General features: G+C 39.3%; 2 protein-coding genes across 9 annotated transcripts in view; one reads left to right on the top strand and one right to left on the bottom strand.

Moving 5' to 3' along the window:
- The window catches only part of TFDP1 (transcription factor Dp-1), a 37,245-nt gene extending 35,180 nt beyond the window's left edge, over positions 1-2,065 (top strand). For all 7 annotated transcript variants that reach the window (XM_018908953.3, XM_009085453.4, XM_030234848.2 and 4 more), the window contains exon 12: positions 1,513-2,065. In XM_018908953.3, coding sequence (XP_018764498.1) covers positions 1,513-1,660 — 148 coding nt within the window. In that variant the 3' untranslated portion in view covers positions 1,661-2,065. The remainder of the gene's footprint in view (positions 1-1,512) is intronic.
- A 10,060-nt stretch (positions 2,066-12,125) lies between these two features.
- On the bottom strand, positions 12,126-18,320 carry ATP4B (ATPase H+/K+ transporting subunit beta). 2 transcript variants are annotated; one of them, XM_050977016.1, is made up of 7 exons: positions 18,209-18,320; positions 16,675-16,803; positions 15,391-15,504; positions 14,383-14,582; positions 13,048-13,104; positions 12,427-12,522; positions 12,126-12,284 (listed from the first exon to the last, which is right to left on the bottom strand). In XM_050977016.1, exons 1-7 carry the CDS (start codon positions 18,318-18,320, stop codon positions 12,126-12,128), a joined length of 867 nt encoding a protein of 288 aa, XP_050832973.1. The 2 variants fall into 2 exon arrangements, with proteins under 2 accessions (XP_050832973.1, XP_030090923.1); XM_030235063.1 differs by having other exon boundaries at positions 12,427-12,516.
- Positions 18,321-18,929: the final 609 nt, after the last annotated feature.

The raw sequence follows: 18,929 nt of genomic DNA, 5'->3' as shown, positions 1-18,929 counted from the left end.
TCAGTAAGTTTCCTTCTGTGATAATGAGCATAGGGTAGTGAAAAAGAGCACCATGTGTTTTTAAGTCTTTGAAATTTGAATAGGCCACTGTTAGCCAGAGACCAATAGAGAACCAGAGGCTGACTGGGGTTCATTATCTTGGTGAGAGTACAAGAACTTCTAGCATTTCCATTTCTTAGGAGTTTGGAAAAGGGCAGTGACAAATTATATTTAATTATAGGATATATATGAATATTCATGGCAATAGCAATAAACATTCATGGCAAGACAAGTTATGCTGCCAAGGCGAATAAAGGCTGTACATTATTTAACAAGGTCTCTAAAGAAAGTGTGCAGAAGTCTGAAAGTGCTGCTACCAATACCTTCATCCCAGTTTCTTTACCTTACTTACTAGGATACTCAGGTTATGAAATCCAGTTGTTTTTATCAAAAAGAGAGGATTTTGGGTTTGTACTTTCAAAGCTGGCAAAAGCACAAGAATAATCTCTTTGTCTTGTTTTGTTTTCTTTGCTTTTGAAACTGCTTTTGCAGATTATTATGGCAGACCTGTTGTAGGTCATCTGACTACAGCTAGACAGATATCTTAGTATCTTGCTGCTGAATAAGTGTGCAGAGCAGCAGAAATGTGTGAAAGTGTCTTACTGGATATGTTTTTCCTGTGAGCTTATAGGGTGTACCCTGGCAGTTTCATTCTCTGTGATGATAGACCATTGAATTGGCTCCACACAGCAGCAAGCATGCATGATTGTATGTGTGCATTAGCTGGATCAGCTAATGAAAAAAATTAGCAGCAAAAAATCAGTATTTAAAAAAATGACTAGCAAACATATTTTTGAAAGCAATTTTTAAATGATGAATGTCTTTCAAGGGAGATACTTTTGTACCTTTGATACTTACAAGGGAGATATTTTCTGCAAATTTAAAAAAACTCCATTTTGTTGTGAATTTATGGCTAAGTTTAATGGTTTGCTAAACTATTTAGAAAGACAGCAATTAAATAGATTGGCAGAGGAGCAATTAATAATGGAGGCAGGAATTTTCTGGCTCCATTAAAACAAAATACTGCACAATGAGAAGAAAACAGTTTCGAATTAAAAATAGAGTAAATGACAGTATGCTATGAAGTATCAAGGAGTTAAGGAAAAGCTATTAATTCCTCAGTTTTCCAGGTCTTTGAATCTAGATTAGACTCTGAAAGACATGATTCACTTGCAAGCATTCGGTGATACACAGAAATACTAAAGAGCTTAGCTTTGTAGCCTTAACACTAAATGTACTTTAGAAGAAACCTGAAAAACATATTGATTAAGTGCCTGTGAGAAAGTTTAATCTTTATATTAAAAACTAGAGGAAGAAACCTAATAAGAACCACTTCAAAATTACTTGAGACTGTTTCATCTTTTTGGAGAGGGCTTGGTCATACAGTGGCAGATTCATTAAAGGAATGGACTAGATATGGGAGAAATCATGAAGCAGTGGCAACTGGATTTTTTTTTTTTTTTTTCTTCCCAGTGACTTTTCCAATGGTGGAGATGGAATGTTGGCTACAAGTTCCAATGGATCTCAGTATAGTGGCTCCAGAGTTGAAACACCAGTTTCTTATGTTGGGGATGACGATGATGATGACGATGATTTTAATGAAAATGATGATGACGACTGATGCCCTTTGCTTGTAGACTATTTTTTTGTTAAAATTCAGCAGGCTTCAGGAATAAATTGTTCTAGGGAGAAGTGTCTCAAATTACTTTGCCCCATCCCCCAAGGAGAATATTGGTAAGCAGTTCTGAGTTTAGAAATTGCACCTCTGATAAGCAAACAAGGATTGTTTTATGTAGGATATTTTTAAATGTGGTGTGGATGTGTGTTTTTGATACCAGTGTGTTAATGCAGAGCCTTTATTTACTCTTGTTTTAGGGGTTTTTGGTTTGTTGGTTGTTTTTTGTTTGGGATTTCTTTTTTACTTGAAGGAAAAAGAATTTTGCCCCAAATGTTCTTTCAAAGTTTGCTAAAGAAAATGTAGACACATCATTGAGAAATAAAATACTATCCTTCTGTGGAAAATGAATACACTGAATGGCAATTTATTTGGAGTGTATTTTGATTATGCCACTTTTTGAGGGATAGTGAGCTAATGTAGTAGTGTTTTTTTGTTAATCATGCAGTGTCCAAAGAACCAAACAAGAAAGATACGTCCTACTTTTTTACATGTTAAATTCCAGGAATGTTGTTGTGAACTTATTTTCCCTTAAATTATATCTAACATTATGATTCCATCAAGTTTATATACTTTTCACTGTATGTTGGGACATAAGAATTACAAAGTTTTTGGCAAATGTTTACTGCCAGTTGGTGCAGCTATATAAAATGTCTTGAAGGTTTGGAATGATTTATTGCTTATGGTAAAATTTGCCTGATTTCTTACAGGCAGTCTTTGGAAACTTTTTATTATATAGTTGTTTACATACTTATAAGTCTATCATATAAAGACATGTACTGAAACAAATGTTTGTATTTGTTTCATAAGCATCTTCCTGTAATCTATTATAAAGTTGAAATTAAATATAGAGAATGTTTTAAGTTTTTTAACTCAAAATTTGTCAATCATTTTTAATAGTTCATTTTTATAAAAGGAATTTCAGGGCAGGTGGTAGTCTTTTTAAATTTATTCACAAACAATTAACTGCACAAATACTGTCAGCTGCCTATTCTAAGACAGTAGTCTTTTTATTGAAACACAAATAAACTTTTCTGTAATATTTTATGAAATATAAAGAGACTATAATTGTTTGACTTGTTTAACCTTGGCACTGTTAGTTTTTATTAATAAAACGCGCATGGGCATTTTTAACAAGCTCTGTGGTTTTTCTAATTCTAGGATTACTTTAGAACATTTCACTTCTCGTCACAAGACCTAGAATTAGCTGTCTTGGGATGCTGCATCTGTGCTACAGAGGGCCCAGAGTTTTTGCTTTGATTTAGTAATTTGTCCTTAGAGCTCATGATAACTTATGATGCAAAAGGCAATAACTTACCTGGTATATTCTCTTCTTTCACACCTCCTTATTTCATCCATGTTGCTCCTCAGCATGACAGGTTGATCTTAGTACTCTCATTTAGCTTCTGTTTAAAATCCCATGCCTAACGTCCTAACTTTTCATCCCATATTCCACAGTCCTAACTTTCTGTCATATATTCCTATGTTCTCCCAAAAAGGTTTTAATCTACTTTTCATTTACTTCCTTTTTAAACCGTTTTGTCAGATCACATCTTCTGCTCTCACCTGCAAGAGCGTACTGAGCTGGCTCAGTCACTGCAGGCTGCTGTCACAGTCAGGATTTGATACTTCCACAAAGTCCAGAGAGTCCCTGAAAAGTATTAATTACTGTGCTGACTGTGGTAGGGGCTCCTGGATGCACTTAGAGCCTGTGGTAAATGTGGAGTGCGTTACATGGGGTTTTTTTTTTGTCGTGAAGGGATTATGCATAGACACATCTGTGTGGGGATATGTGTTATTAACAGAACAGCTGATACACACTGGAGATTTTCAAATTGTATCAGGCCTAGTAACATGAGTGAATGAAACAAATTACTTTGTGGGACTGGGGAAAAATCTGGGAGAGAGGAGGCTAATTGGATGTTTTGCTTCTCAGTGAACAGGCAATTTTCAGCAGTGCTAATGCTAAACACAGGGTTCTTGTTGTGGGTGATACAGTTGATTCAAATTGTCTTCGATGTTGAAAGGCAGTTCAGTTTGCAGAGGAATTTCAAATATTCCAGTTTTCCCTTGCATTCTCTAGTGTATGATGCAAGATTTACCTGCAAAGGGTGAGTAGGGGGATGTTAGGGAAAGAAGGCTGAAAGAATTCTGACAGTTTTCTTTTAGTTCTTATTGGTGGAATAGTCCTCAGATAAGATAAGGTCATGCTGGGAGTGAAAATGTGACAAAACATACGTTTTTAAGGTGTTACTTTTCTCTTTTAGTTCTTTTGCTTGGTGATGAATCTGAAATGGAATTTGATAATTTAAAAGTTGGACTGCATTTGGGAAAATTATTTTTCATTATATTTCTGGTTGAACTTGATGATCTTATAGATTTTCTTCTAAACAGTTCTACAATTCTGTAGAACCTTTGTTTTGGGAGAGCTTTCTAGTAAAGGCAGCAATCAATAATGAGAAAAAGTCTATAGACTTTTAAAATAGTTGCTTGATTTGGAGCAGTCACTTGGTTACAGTGTTCAGGTGAAAGAGGAGAAAAAAAGAAAGACAAAAGAGACCAATGGTGAGGGGCCAGGTTGAGATGAGCAAAGGAAATGTGAAGAAGTACGTGCAGGGAAGAGTAAAGAAAGAACAGATTATAGCAGGGTCTTTGCAGAGGAACATAATAAGAGAAGAAGGTGTAAGTTGGAAAGAATGAGAAAACAAAAGAAGTCTAGTCAATGACTACAAAAAGGAGTAGTAGTAGAACCTTATTTTAGAAAAAGAGAGGTAGAGAGTGTAAGTATTTAATAATGTCAGGCATAGCATGAAAGGAACTGCAAAGTGAAAGATAACTTTAAACTGTTATGGTTCTAATCTCTGAAAAAAGTGTACATGTACAGATGGGAAATTAAGATTAAGAGCAGGAACAGAACATAACAGGAAATTGTTGAGGAAATCTCTGGGGGAAAATACTGTAAGGAGATAAAAACTAGAGTTTGGTTTAAGAAAGATTAACTGATGGTAAAGGGAATGAGAATTGTTATAAGGGCTCAGTTTGGGGTAAAACGTGGCAGGAAAGGAATGTGCTTTTAATTCCTTTACTTAGCCAGCACTTTTTTGTGATGTGAAGAGGAAAAGAGGAAGAGTTGCATAGTGTGTTTTTATGCCTCTGAAATGGTCCTGCAGATAAATCCTGGGAGGAGTGTGCATCTTTTGCGCTTTCTGAAGTGTTCCTGAGCTGCGACAGACTGTCTGTTTTGGCATGTGTAACAAGTTAAGGATTTCTTGAACTGTTTCACAAATAATCTGCTTTGCTTTTCCCATAGGAATTTGTCTTAAACAAAGAGAAGCAGTTATGACTTCAAAAACTGATGGGTTTTGTTTTTTTACTTGAACCTTCCTTCCATGAAAGGTGGCAGCTGTTGCAGAGAAAAAAACCCGTAAATGTAGCTGATAGAGTACTGACCCTTGACAGAGGTCCATTTATTTATTTGAAGTAAAGGATGAATATTTAATGAAAGGATGTACTGTCACAAATCTCCTCCTTGCTTAATCAGTGAATACATAGGTTGCAAAATCTTCATATGAATGAGAAATCTGAAAATTGGATGCTGCTTTAATGTAGAAAGGGCAAAAGTTAAAAAAAAAACCCAAAAAACCAAAACCAACCAACGTCATGTAACACTACTGGAATGATCACCAGTACAAAGGACAGCATATCCAGTTTTTCCCAGATAGATAATTGTTTACTGTAGGGATTTCCTTTCTCTTGTCTGCTTATGAGAAGCGTAGTAGGCCATTTGTCTTTGACTACATTGAGTTAACAGCTTGTCACCACTTCTCAGCCCTGTCTGCTTCCAGACCCATGAGGTTACTGTCACACACACTTTATTGTTGAAGCCTTAATTGTCATTCATTTACCAAGAAAAGCAAAGATGAGCCAGCACATTGAGAACAGCCTTTTCCTGTCGTTACTTATCTAAATTTAGGATTTAAGGTTTTTCCAGGGTTTCTCCTGACCTTTGGTTTGCCCTTGAGCTTCCATGGATTCTGGTGGGTTACCAAAATGTTCGGTGGGCTGGGGCAGCTTCTGTATGAGGAGAGGGTGAGGGAGAGCAGCTTGTTCAGCCTGGAGAAGAGGCAGCCTCGGGAGACCTAAATGGCAGCCTTGCAGTGCTGCAGGAAGGTTTTTGCAAAGGTGGAGCCAGTGCACAGGAGTGTGTGAGGACAGCATGGACAGGCAACACACACGAGCTGAAATGGGACAGTTTCCAGCTGAATATCAGGAACAACTTGGGATGGTCAAGCTGTGGAGCAGGCTGCCCAGAGAGGTTGTGCTGACTCCATCCTTAGGGTTTTCAAGACCAGACAGGAGAAAAGCCCTAAGCAATGTAGAATCTGACCTCATGGCTGAGCATGCTTTGAACAGAGATTGGACAGGGGACAACCTGAGATGCCTTCCAGCTTAAATTACCTAGTGGATCCCATGACAGAGAGGGAAAGAAAAGAAAAAACTTGTTAGAAAATGTCAGTGTTGGGAACAGACTAGCAAATGGGTCATCTTGCCAGACTTGTCAGAAAATGAATGGAAGCTCAGCTCATCTTCAGAAGCTGTCAAAAGGTACCAAACTGATGGAAAAGGTGGTTAAATGTGCAGGTAGAAGTGAAGACTGCTTCAAGATGAGGTTTCTAAGACTGAAGCTGAGAGAAGAATGAGGAAGGGCAACAAGCAGCAATGCAAGGGTGTTTCTGACTTCAAGCATTTGGTTACACTGGAAATTCCTGTCTGGTGTGGTGATGATTCTCACCTGACACCATCTGCCTCACTCAGTTGGGACCTGCTGTCCTCACATTCAGAGAATGTCAGCACTTTGTGAAACAGCAACTGGAGAAAATCATGGTGATTATTGATGCACAGCTCAGCTGTGGTCAAGGCAGAATGTTCTGATGTGGAAGAGAATAAAGAGAGGCTGGTGTTAACTGAAAGTCACCAGTGTAATACCATTACAAATGCTTTTCTTTGTTCTGACATGACTTTTTGTGAAATTTTTGGACGTTTTCAGCATGTTGAAAGCCAAACTTAGGCTGAAAATTTTGATTTCCTTTTATCAGGTTGCTGTGTACACATCATGGTACATTGCTATAAATAGTGCAGTTTCATCAGCCCTACCTGCTCAGTGCATCTGCGTTGTAGCATGTGAAAAAGACAGCAAGGTTGCAGACTTCAGGCAGATTCCTGTTTGTTATTCATGTAAACTTGAGAGAATTTCTTAAAAATAAAGCAGAACATTAAGCACATACTCTTAAAACAGGCGGCTCCAGTAATTAAAGTTGGGCAACTTCTGATGCTGATTTTTAATGAACCTTGGAATAGTTCTTAAAAACTAAAATAATGCTAGAGTGCCAATTTTTGAAATGTGAAAAAGTAAAAAGTGTCAAAGATGTGAGCAAGTCCTGTCCAAATGTGTGTGGTCCAGACAGCTTGAGATCAGCCCTGAATCTTGTATTAGAAAAACTGTTGAAAGAAACAGCTAGAAGAAAATTAGAAGCATGGAAGATTGTTAATTACAAAGTACAGAATAGGTCATATCAAATGAATATGGGAGGAGACTGTGAATATTTAGCTGATTAAGGAAACAATGGCTATGTTTCAGCATATTTAAACCTTTTTAATTTCATTGCATTCTGATTTTAAATACATTTTACAATATCTCCAGATTGTATGTTAAGGGGTTATGAACTATTTACTGCTGAATCATTTTTGTGCATTATAACTGACTGAACAGCTGCAGCAAGTAAAATTTACTCCCGGTTAACAATTTCTTCAATAACCCAGAAGAAAATTTAAAAAGACTCTTAAGTATTTTTAGTTATAAAAGAAATCAACAATGAAGTGGAGAGATGTGAATTGTTTGGCAAGCAGGTCATGTCCAAAAGTGTTGTGGTTAAACTCCACATTTTGTGAAGAAAGAATTCAAGGTACACTTACAGGAGGAAAGACTATGCTGGAAATGTATGATCCTAAAAATGATCCAGGGCGTCAAGGTAGGTTATAACTCCATATGTGTCCTACACTCTTTGGTAATGAACAAGCTAATCTAATTTGGATGTGTAGGTAAAACTAATAATGGATTGGAAAATGGTGTTACATCCAGATGCATTCAGTGAGACCAGCACTGAGCAGCTGCATACTTGTTAGCATCATCATTTCAAAAGGATGTTGGAAAAATCAGGAAATGCTCAGGAAAAAAGCCCTTCCTCCAGTTATTTGATTCCTAAGGTAAAGATTTATTACTATGAGATTAAAGGAAGTCTTTATTTTGGCTTGTTTAATAAAAAGGGGGAAAATGCAGAAATTAGTGGATTTGTGTCAGGTCACACAAAAGATACCATTTCAACAGGCTCATAAATATCTGGGGAAAAGTGACAAAATACTTAAAACCTGGGATTTTTAATCAGAGTAATTAAAATGAGCTGCCTAGTTGATGATAGTAATAAACTGCTGGAACATATTTTTATTGTAATGATCACATTCCCACACTATCCATTAACAAATGGTGTTATACCAGGTGTTTCTCCAAAATTCAGTTCTTTCTCAGAGGTGTAGCAGGATCCTAAAAAAGGAATTTTTCAGCCCAATTTATACTCTTAAAATAATGAGAAGTTTGGTGCATCCATTGTTATCGCTCTGGTAAAAATACATTGGAAGAACAGAGAAAAGTCTTCCTCCCCCTTGAGAAAAGTCTTTCTAATCAAATTGAAGAAAAGGGCACCTTTTCCTTCTTGCACATATGTATTTTACTTTAAACAAAATAATCTTGTTGGAGCTTGAGCTTTTGTGCCTGAAAGAAATGCAGCTTGTGAGGGGAGTTAGGTGCACAGCAGAAAATATTTCCTGCAAGCATTATTGATGTAGCTGTTACTTTACATCCAATTACTGAAAGTAGCACATGGTTAGACAGCTTTATTTGTTGCAGAATCAATTTCTGCTTGACTTTTATTACAGGTAAGAGATTAAAAACAGCTCTGTGAAATGGTGGGAGGAATTCCCAAGTGCAATAGCAATGACATCATATGAGACCATTAAGCAAAGACTCAGTTATTAATATCTAGTTCTGAAAGGTAGAGGAAGCTTTGAACTTGCTGTAGTTTCATAGCCATAGCACAAAGTCCTTTAAGAATCAAGGTGCTTGTATTCAATGTTTTTCTCCACTCATTATTTTAATAACAGACATTAGGATTTTACACTTCAAAAATTTACTACTGCCATGAATATTTATAAGAAGGAGGTGTGGAAAGAGCATCTCAAAGCAACTGCTGTGTTTCTGTTCACCCTGATTTTTGAGAGTTTTATTTAACACCTTTACCAGATAAGTCTGGAAACTAAAACTTACTGGATATAAAAATTCATGGTGTTAATGTATTGGTTTCATGGCCTATTTTGCCTTCCTCATGACTTTTCTCCTGGCTAACCCTGCTGTTGCACTGCTGGTAGGAAAAAAACAGCACTGAGAGCCACTTTGTGGTCTCTGCCTTCCTGGCCCCTCCACTGCTCCAGAGGCATGGACTAACCACCCATCCCCATCCTAGCTGATCTGCATCTAACTAAACTCAGGAATTTGCATTTGCTTGCAATTCATTCTTAAATTTGCTGCTTCAGTTTCCCATGTAGCCTGATTAGGTTTTTTCCCTGTTTATATTTGGTCTAATCAAATACTGCTACTATTGCAGCTGAATTTATGTATGATCTGTGTGTGTATATCTGCATATACCTAGATTTCCATATGTATCTATTTATATATGTTTTTTGAATGCATGTGTAACTCTCTCTCAGGGAATTGGACTCTTGCAGTGAAAGTGCTCAAAAGACTGATAAAAGTGGCCAGTTTCAAATTTGAAAACAAAGCTTTTAAATTAATTCCTGAACACACTTTGTGCTAATGTTAGCTCCTGCGTAGCAATAATTATTGCTGTGTATATACAACCGTTAGTCTGTAACACTTCTCAGTCTCTAACACTGAATTAACTGTGACTGCACTGTAACTTGGAGCTGCTGCTCTACAGCTGGCACTGGTGGCCGAGGTTCTCTCTGTCTCTGGATGAAGGTGATGAGGCTCGAGGGCTCTTAGAGAGAGGAAATTAATTTCCTCTCTTAATTTCATCCCTCTCATTGCTGGTGTTTCCTGCTTCTTGGCCTCCTTCCCTTGATTCAGCTGCTTTTTAACTTGTTTAGCTTTTGCCAGTCATGCTTCTTGTGCCTTGGGCAGGATGCCCTGCCTGTTTTCCTTCCCATGTGCTTATTTTGGTCTGTATCTCGTACCTTCTGTCATTTGTGTGCCTCCAAAGTGCAGCTGTGCTCACTAGATGACATGCTTGTACCTAGTATTGGGCTGTGCCTGCAGTAATTAGTATTACAAAGTATTTGCATGATGGGCATTCTGCTATTTAAGTGTGCTTGCATTTGGGGTTTGGGCAGGCTAATATTAACTACACTTTCCTACTTCAGCTACACTAGCCACAAGCCTTGCTCTTTGTTGTTTCATTTCCAGTTTCAATAAAGAAAGGGAATAATCTCAGATGGCTGGAAGTTCAAGAAGTGTTTAACTTCAGGATGGCAATCTTTATACTTAGAGAACTAGATTTGGTGGATCCTTTTTTGATGTCAGAATGCATCATCATTTGGTCAACACAGGGACACTTTCCTTTCTCTATTTATCCCATCACAGGACTTCCTGTGAAGCTGGTCTAGACTGTTGTTCTGAAGCTGTAGCTTTGCAGGCACACAATCCATAGGGAATTTGTTCAGCATATTCCTGTGCTGTGCCTGTAGGGCTGACTGGACTGTGAGCTTGTGCCACTTCATTCACCAGCTCAGTGCAAGCTGTAGGTACTAAAAACAGCCAAGCAGAGAGTCTGCCCTTGTTAGAGCATCAAGGGAAGAGTTCTTGGTTTTCTTGGAAATATTTAAATGTTCTGTTTGTAGACAACATGACTTACTATTTTGTTATCAAAAGTATTTTATTGTTTTCCATGTCATTTTGGAAAGATGCACAGGGGGAGACCTGTGTTCCAGAAAGGATACAAAATTGATTTTCATTGTCTCTCCGAAGAAAGGCAAAGCTGCACTGTAAAAATTGAAACAGGAAAGGCCAGGGGAAAAAACAGTTTTTATATGAGAAAGCATTTTCTTACTGTTTATGAAATACAGAATTTTTCTAAGAAAGGCTCAAATATAATTTGTGGCTTTGGAGATGAAATATTCCCCTCCAACTGGATTCTGTCTACAAGCTGGCTGGCTGAATGGTGCTGTGGTACAGGAGATGATCTGTTACATCTTCTTGCTTTCTGAAATGTTCAGGCAGTGAAAGTGTAAAATGATTTCTGCTCTTGAAGGTTTTGGTTGGGGTTTTTTTTGTTTTTCTTTTTTTTGTGTGTGTACAGTATTTATTTTCTGGCTGGAGCATCCTGGACCTCAGGTAACATAAACCTACTATAGAGACACAACAATGCTGTCTCTCTGTATTAGGTGTGATACAGTCAGGCTTCTCAAAGTTTAGATTCAGTTAAAGATTTAGTGTTATTTCAGCATCTTCCAGATTACTCCAAGTAACCCAAAATTTATCATTACAATACGGGGCTATTCTACTAGATAAAACAAATAAAACCATCACAAAAACAATAAACACTAAACAACAAAACACCAAACAAACAACCCACAAATGACAGCCTCTAGTTAAATGAACAGTTTCCTGGGTGGAACTGGGTGTTACAGTTTTACCAGTCATTTTTATTAGGTTATATACAGAGAGGTCAGTGGTACAGTGAAATCTGTGAGCTGGAGGACAGATTTCAAGTTCACTTCTTTTGCAGTCTTTGATTTGTCAACCAAAAAAATCCGGCTCAGCTGACTAGTGAAAAAAGCCAATGCATTGGGATACAGATGAATTTAATACTGTTTTATACATCCTATACAGGAGAGATTGAAAATTTAATTACTTCCTAGTATTTCCAAGTATTGATTTCCTTTTCAAGTTATCTAATTTCTCAATAACCAAGATTTAGTATCGTACATCAATTATTTATTATGGTTTGAAAAGTGATTGAAAATGGTTGGTTGAATCTATACTTATGTTCTTTGAAGGCACAGCTGCACCCTGTGGGGGAAACTTATTTTGTACAATTATTTGCATGAAGGCAGCAGCATCCTGGAGCCATGAAATATTAGACTATATACATTGAGATAATCTTTGTCTTTATACACTGAGAGGAGGATCTTGATTTTTAGCTCTGCTGGCCATCTTGCAGTATAAAATGTCTCCTTGCACTGTAATTTATATGGGAACCATAGTGAGAAAATAAATATCGATGAATGTGATAATAGTTAAGTTTACTGTTCATACATTTTCCAGCAGTGTCTCTGTTGCTGCTCAGTCTTCTATTTTCAGTTTAAATTCCACTTTGCCTTCATACGGATCATGAACATTGTAGGTAATTCCAGCTCCAATGATTTTGCACACTATTTTAAATTCTACATTCCTCGTAATGTTGAGAAATTTCACAGCTACCAAGGGATTGCTGTAGCTGGGCTAGGAGGAGAAATAAAAAAAATTTAAAAGAAAATACTTCAATTTTACACTACCAGTTTGAAAATAGCCTCTCCAGTTCTCATAGGATTGCAAAGATGCTCCAGATTTCCCCTGACATAAAGGAAAGTGCAGAAGCACCCACCTGGGCCTTTTTCCCGTAGTAGGGGAAGTAGTGCAGGTTGAAGGTGCCATTCACAGGGTAGTAGTCCACGTCCAGCGGGCGAGACTCCTCCTCACCCTGTGTGAACGAGAGAGGAGGACGCTCTGTGCTCAGGAAATCATCGGCCAGCCCCAGGCAAGTGTGTCAGGGCTGCTAAGTGTGCCTTAAAGCTCAAGTTCAGCAGGCTCTTAGCACCAGTCTTATTTTTCTAATAAAAGTGGGAATCTCCCGCTGTTACTATTGCCAAGAAAAGCAGGCAAATGTCCCCTGATAGCAGGTGGGAATTCAGTGAGCTGGAGCTGCTGGGAGCCTGAGGGAGCTGCGCTGAGCTGTGACCGTCACTAGGGGAGCTGAGAGCAAGCAGCAAATGTTCTCTGCAGCCCGAAAATGCAAGTTTTCAGGTGATTTAAAATAAAGCTAACATGGAGGTTTTTTCCTTAGCATGCCAGCTGGTGCAAGAACTGGCGCAGAACTGAGAATATTCCAAGTATTTGGGATGGGATTTTCAGAGCTGCAAGGGTTTTTTTCTGGTCACCACTGCACTTGCTTGCTCTCAAAGCTGCAGTGCTTGAAATGTGTGGGACCCAGCCCTCATAGCCTTACCACATAGGAGCAGTTCACCCTTGGTGCAGTGCCATTCCCGGGGAAAAACTTGATAATCTGAAAAAGAAAACACATTTGGTCATTTTGGGAATTGTTTTGAGATAAAACTGGGCAATCAATTATTTGAGAGCTGAGCTGCAATTGATGTTTAATATGTTCCTGTGTAAGACTCTCTCCAACAAATAATCTCATTTATGTAGGTGAGAAGCTGTTGTGGCTGAATATTTAGGCAGCAGGACTCGGCATTACCTGGGATGAGCCCTGCTGATACAATCTGGCCTGGCCAGAGCAAGTAGCACTGCAGCTCCTCTGAGTCCAGCCCTTACCCACCCACAGCAGCTGCCCTTGCAGCCAGGGGTCTCTTAAAGCAGAAATTGTGTGGCAGTTAAGGACAAGCTGAATATCCACGCTTTGGGTCTCATCTGTCTTAGAAAACCTTCGCTCTGGCAGAAAAACCCTTGGGCTGGGTTCATGCTACAAAACTAGTGGGGTTGCATCCTGTGGAGGCAAAAGTGAAAGGAGGTGAAGCTCCCTGGTTGCTATCCCCATCTTTTCCCAGTCTTGCTAAAGAAGGCACTTCTGGAAGGACTTGTTTCACCAGCCAGAGTCAGGGGCACAGCTCCCCTCTGGTTAGGGCTTGCACAGATTTTTGGAAATACCTAAGGTGCAAGCCAAACAAAAAATACAGTGGTCTATCAGAAACTGGAGGGGCACTTGAACTCTTCAGTTTCTACCAAAACTGAATCAGAAGGCTCAGAATTCTATACAAAAAGAAATATAAAGTGCTTATGCCTTTGTCTACATCCTGAAAAAAATTAAAGCATTGAAAATTCCCTTTATTCCTCTCCAAAAAACGTGTTGGTGGTTTTCCCTGAGAAAAATATCCATCAGGTCTGAATTTTGGTTTTATAGGTTCTTCTGAAGATTTTCTTTGCCGCCTGGAGAAATAAGATATCACCTCTCTGAAACCACATCAGTTACTGTCACATCCTGGTGCCTCAGCGGAAGGCGCAGGGCTGAGGTATTGCAGGAGGAAACTCTTCTGGTGCTAGTTTGTGGGATGAGAGCCCTGCAGAGGCACCAACTAAACTAAACTTTACCTAATCTAAGCTCAGTTCAGAGACCACAGTCCTATTTTACTTTTGTAGGAATGGTGAAAAAGTCTGAGGATTTCCCTGGTAACTCCAGTGGTCTGGCAGGGAACAGCGTGTGATTTTTGGCTCCCAGTAGAAAGCAGAGTTTAGAACCCATGGCAGCAGAGACACAGCAGCTCCCCAGCTGGGGCTCAAGCTACTCTTAATTTTTTTCTGCTCAGCACCTTGACCTTGTACTTACCCTGTTCATTTTTAAAATAAAGCAGGGCTTTCCTTCTGGATATCCAAAAGTTGGATCTGTGATGCCGGAGCAGTTTTGAAGCATGTCTGCGGTGAATTTGCAGGATAGTTTTGTTTTATTTGGGCCATCAAAGGTGTCCTGGATGAAGTAGGTATTATTGGTGCAGTTGATGTTCAGATGCTGAGCAGCTGGTGTATATGCTGGATGTGTGAAGGAAGAATGAAAAAAAAATCCCCTCTGAAGCTTTTCATATGCAAATTATACATCACAGCATCAGGCTGGAGATTCTATCATGGGAGATTGTACTTCAAGTGAAGCTGGGAGTAGGTGGAACAAGGAAAGTTTAAACTGTTTAGGAGTATGGTTCAGTTTGGTTGTGTTCTTTTTTTGTTTTTGAATATCCAAGCAAAGCAAAATAAAAGAAATCAAATTGAGTTAAGTCTGGCAGCTTGTGTTGATAGCGCCATATAAAGTAATTTCAAATATAATTTTTCTCAAAATGTGTCTGAGAAACATGAAGAATTACAATATTAAGGCTCAATAGGAATATAGACATGCTAAGGCATGAACAGGCAAATGGAGCACATAACCTACTTTGAGTGTATTCCCTGAAGACACCATGCTTTATGAGATATATTATGGCACTTTGACGTTTATAGTCATAGACAAATTAATTAGATTAATTTAGATGAGACTAATTTTGAAGACCTTTTGTTCTCCCTCTTCTTTCAGACTTTCTATTGGTCTATTTTATTAAGGCTGTTTAGGATTAAACAAAGTAAAAGCCCTAAAGCAGAGCCTGGATTTTTATAGATGTGTACATACATCTGATTTATAGATTCATGGGGTGATTTGCTCATCCCTTTCAGAAGATGCACTTTCCACTCAAAATCTGTGATTTGAGAAGGACAAATGTAAAATGGAAGTACTGACTTAAGGTCCTCTGACCCAGTACTGGAGATAAGGCAGCACCTTTCTTCAGTGTTATGCAAGAAACTTCATTTTTACCTGCCAGAAAATTGTGAAGAGTTGTCACTAAACCTTCCCAGGTTTTGTTGTCCGACACGTTGTAATAGATTTTTAGTCCTCTGTCCCCATAAACATCCGGCCGTAAGGTGACACCTTCACGAGGAGGAAAGGGGAAGACAAAGCAGAGGAGAGGTGCCAGGCACAGATTTGTTCATTTTAATTGACAGTAGCAATTATGCTGCATCAAGACTCATTTTAAGTGTATAAGATCCTCCAGCCTTTTTGGGGATGTTTTAACCATGTTCAGAAACCACCTCAGCCATGAGTTGTTCAAGCAAAACCCTAAAGCCTGTGCTGCTGCTGCTGAATTATTTTCTTTTCACATATATCCATGCTGTTACAAGAACAGCTTGTAAAATCATTCCAGCAATTGCACTGGATTTCCCCAGGACTTGTTAGCAATAACAGTCACCTTAGGCTAAAGAAACAGGTCATACAGCAGCATGAGAAACAGCTTTTGAAAAAGCCACACATTATATGTCACAGGAATTATTTTCCCAGCAAACACCAAACTTGCTAAATACGGGAGTGGAAACTTTAAAACACAAAAGCATCTGACAGAATAATTCTTAGGGCTGGTTTTTTTCCCTCCCATTGTGGAAACAAGCCATTGGGGTGTGAAGTTTTAGCAGTGTGCACTGATAGTCTCTGATCATCTCCCATATCTCTTTTCATGTCCCACAAATCTGAATTCCTAATCCCACATCTTCATTTTATTTTTACTTTCTTGACTACTGGCACGGCACATCCTACTGGCAAAATATTCCTGCTCTCCCAGGGACTTTCCATGGTGGTGGCAAGTGTGGAAATACCCACCCCAGGCTGCCCACCCCATCACCTCTACATATTGCTGGGCATCCCAAAGCCCTCTGTGATGCTTGGGGGTTTGGAGTAGAACCTAGGACTTCCCCAGGGACTGACCCCTGCCCTAGGGGAAAGAAGGTGACCTGCTACAGGCAGGCACTGATCATCCCAATAGCAAGATGAAATAAATGAATATATGTATATATATTCATTTTTCATATTATATATTCATAAGTATATGGATATAGAAGTATATCCATGTATCAATATGGAAATAAATGTGCCAGATTTTCTTTTAAAGCCTGAAACTGTTTTCAGGCAGAGGTTAAACTTTGCAGGGATTGTCTGGGCAGAATTGACCTGATGTATTCCACGTTGGTCTCCCCTCAGCCCTGGGCTCTGCCAGTGCCTCTGAGCCCAGCCCAGCCCTGCACAGCTGCCACGGGACCCTGGCAGTACCTGGGGATTTCAGCTGGTCTTGGTAATCCGGCTCGTAGGGATTAATGGTCCTCATTAAGCAGTAAATGGAGAGTGCAAACAGCCCCGACATCACCACGTAGAAAGCCAGGTAGTAGAGGCTGATCCACACTGTGGAAGAGAATAAGAGCAGAATTTCAAATTTTGAGTAAGGCCATGCAGTGCTCTCTCTGCAGCCAGGATGATCCTGGCAGCAGCTGCTGTCTCCTTTCCACCCTTGTCTCCAGGGAAGTTCTCCCTGTAAAGGGATAGGTGCTTTGGAGTATTTTCTCTACACTCAAAAAATATTCTTCTAGAAAAAAATTGTATAGTTCTACAAGGATTTTTGAAGGAGTTGGTGCTGAGCTCGGATTATTTAAAGCTTAAAGGTTATGTGGCATCTTGAAGTAATTTCACATATCAAGACCATTTATCTGCTTGTTACATGTGGACTAAGCAACACAGATGATGAGGTGTTTCTTTGACAAACCCAAGTTGCTCCTTGTGTCATTTGGATGACAGATGACAATATTTCAGGCATGTTGGTTTTAGACCCATATCATTTCACTGACTTATACAGCTGAAATCACCAGCAGCAAAATGTGCCTTCTTGCTACTTTATTCTGCTGTGAGATAATATAAGCTTAATGTTGTGTTTCTGTCTGTACGTGCATAAAATGTCTTACACATGGCTGGTGCTGTACAAGCAGCCAGTGGTTGTTTTGGAGGGGTGCTATTAGAAACTGCTACTTTTAATCATAGGTGCCTTGTAGCACCCTCTCTACCAGCTGGAAAGGCTCACATTCCAGTTGCATCATCTGGTTTTAGGAATAGCCAATAAACTACATGCACAGGCAGGAAAAAATCATCTGGAAACTTGCAGCTACTCCTACAGTCTGTGGGAAGAGTGTGGATCTTCCTTACAATGGTCCTGGCCACCCTTCCCAGAGTGTAGATCATAATACAGATCAGCATTGTAGGCACAAGTTTGGCTGTGGGAAGGGAGGCTCAGCTGAAACATTTCCTAGGATAAAATACATGCTGGTATGAAATACCTGCTGGTATGAAATACATGCTAGCATGCAGTGATAAGAAACAAGACCTACTGAGCAGACAATAATTCAGAAAGGAATTTCAGCAAAACAGAACTTGTTTCCAAAGAATTGGACAAACTCAACAATTAAGCAAATTTCTCCATGTACTTGAGCCCCCTTTTCATTAACAATGTCAAAACCACCCTGTAACCATCCCCCCTACCTACTAATAAGTTTCCTATTAATGTGTTAATTTTTCTCCTTTTGAAGTATTTGGTTCAAAACCACTTTGAAGTCATATATTTTCAGGAACTGCATGGATCAATGTTTTGATCTACTTGATCCAGCTCACAGAGCTGCCCACAAAGGGGCTTAGAAGCACATATGAGAACTGCTGGCTTTAACACATTTACATTGTGTCCCACCCATTAGGATGACATCCTCCCACCACAGTTTTTAGGCATACCAGAAGGAAGAGAAGAATCTTGCACGTGAAAACCTACCCCAGTTAATTAAGGTCCTTCCCATGAAGAGCTTTGTTTCTGGATTCCAGACAAAACGACGGAAATCTGCCATACGTTCGCTGCAGGTCTTCTTCTCATTTAAAGTTGCCATTTTCTCTGAAAAGTTCCCAAAAATGGGTACTTTGTGGAAACTAAGAAATTCAAGCAGTGCCCAGACAGTCGACCAAGAAAGACTTTAGGTTTTATACCTTCTTTTCCACTGAAGGTGACCGAGATTGCTTCCAGTACCAATGAAAGCCCCTGCTCACCACTATCAGCCTTTATAAAGGGTGTTGATAGCGCTGGCAAGGGAAAGTTTGTTCCTATCAAATGCCCTTCTCCTTTCTCTTGAGTGCCTTAGCAGGTCAGCAGAGTTACGCATTTTGCCAAGTGCCCGTAGGGTTTGCGATAGACCCCGTGTGATAGCTGTTATCAGAACAGATAAAGCAATGGAGAACTTGTTTCTCTCTTGGTTTGTTTTTTTCCTTTTTTCCTGAGTAACTTGCAAGTACTAGATACAGTTCTCCTATACAAAGTGTAGCCATTTGTTGGGACATAGGATATTGCAGGGGGGATGGTTAGAAAATAGGGAATTACTTGTTAAGTATGCAAATTCCTTTTGGGAGATCTTTGCAAAGAAGCTCTTTGCAAGGAGGTGGTTGGGATTTACTAAGGGTGCACCACATCCACCAGTCTGTGAGACAAGTGGAGTGGTCGGCAA

This window comes from Serinus canaria, chromosome 1 (assembly GCF_022539315.1).
Source record: "Serinus canaria isolate serCan28SL12 chromosome 1, serCan2020, whole genome shotgun sequence".
NCBI classification, from domain to species: Eukaryota; Metazoa; Chordata; class Aves; order Passeriformes; family Fringillidae; genus Serinus; species Serinus canaria.
Note: the sequence above shows the minus strand (reverse complement) of the source record. Positions and strands in the feature narration are given on the sequence as shown.

Bases quoted from the DNA above. Each gene is read 5' to 3' on its own strand.
- ATP4B (XM_050977016.1), bottom strand. From the start codon at position 18,320: ATGGCAACTTTAAATGAGAAGAAGACCTGCAGCGAACGTATGGCAGAT. The intron at 16,804-18,208 runs GTAGGTTTTCAC...TCTCTTCCACAG, and splicing joins AAGGACCTTAATTAACTGGG to TGTGGATCAGCCTCTACTAC. The intron at 12,523-13,047 runs GTAAGGCTATGA...TCGTTCACACAG, and splicing joins GGGTGAACTGCTCCTATGTG to GGTGAGGAGGAGTCTCGCCC.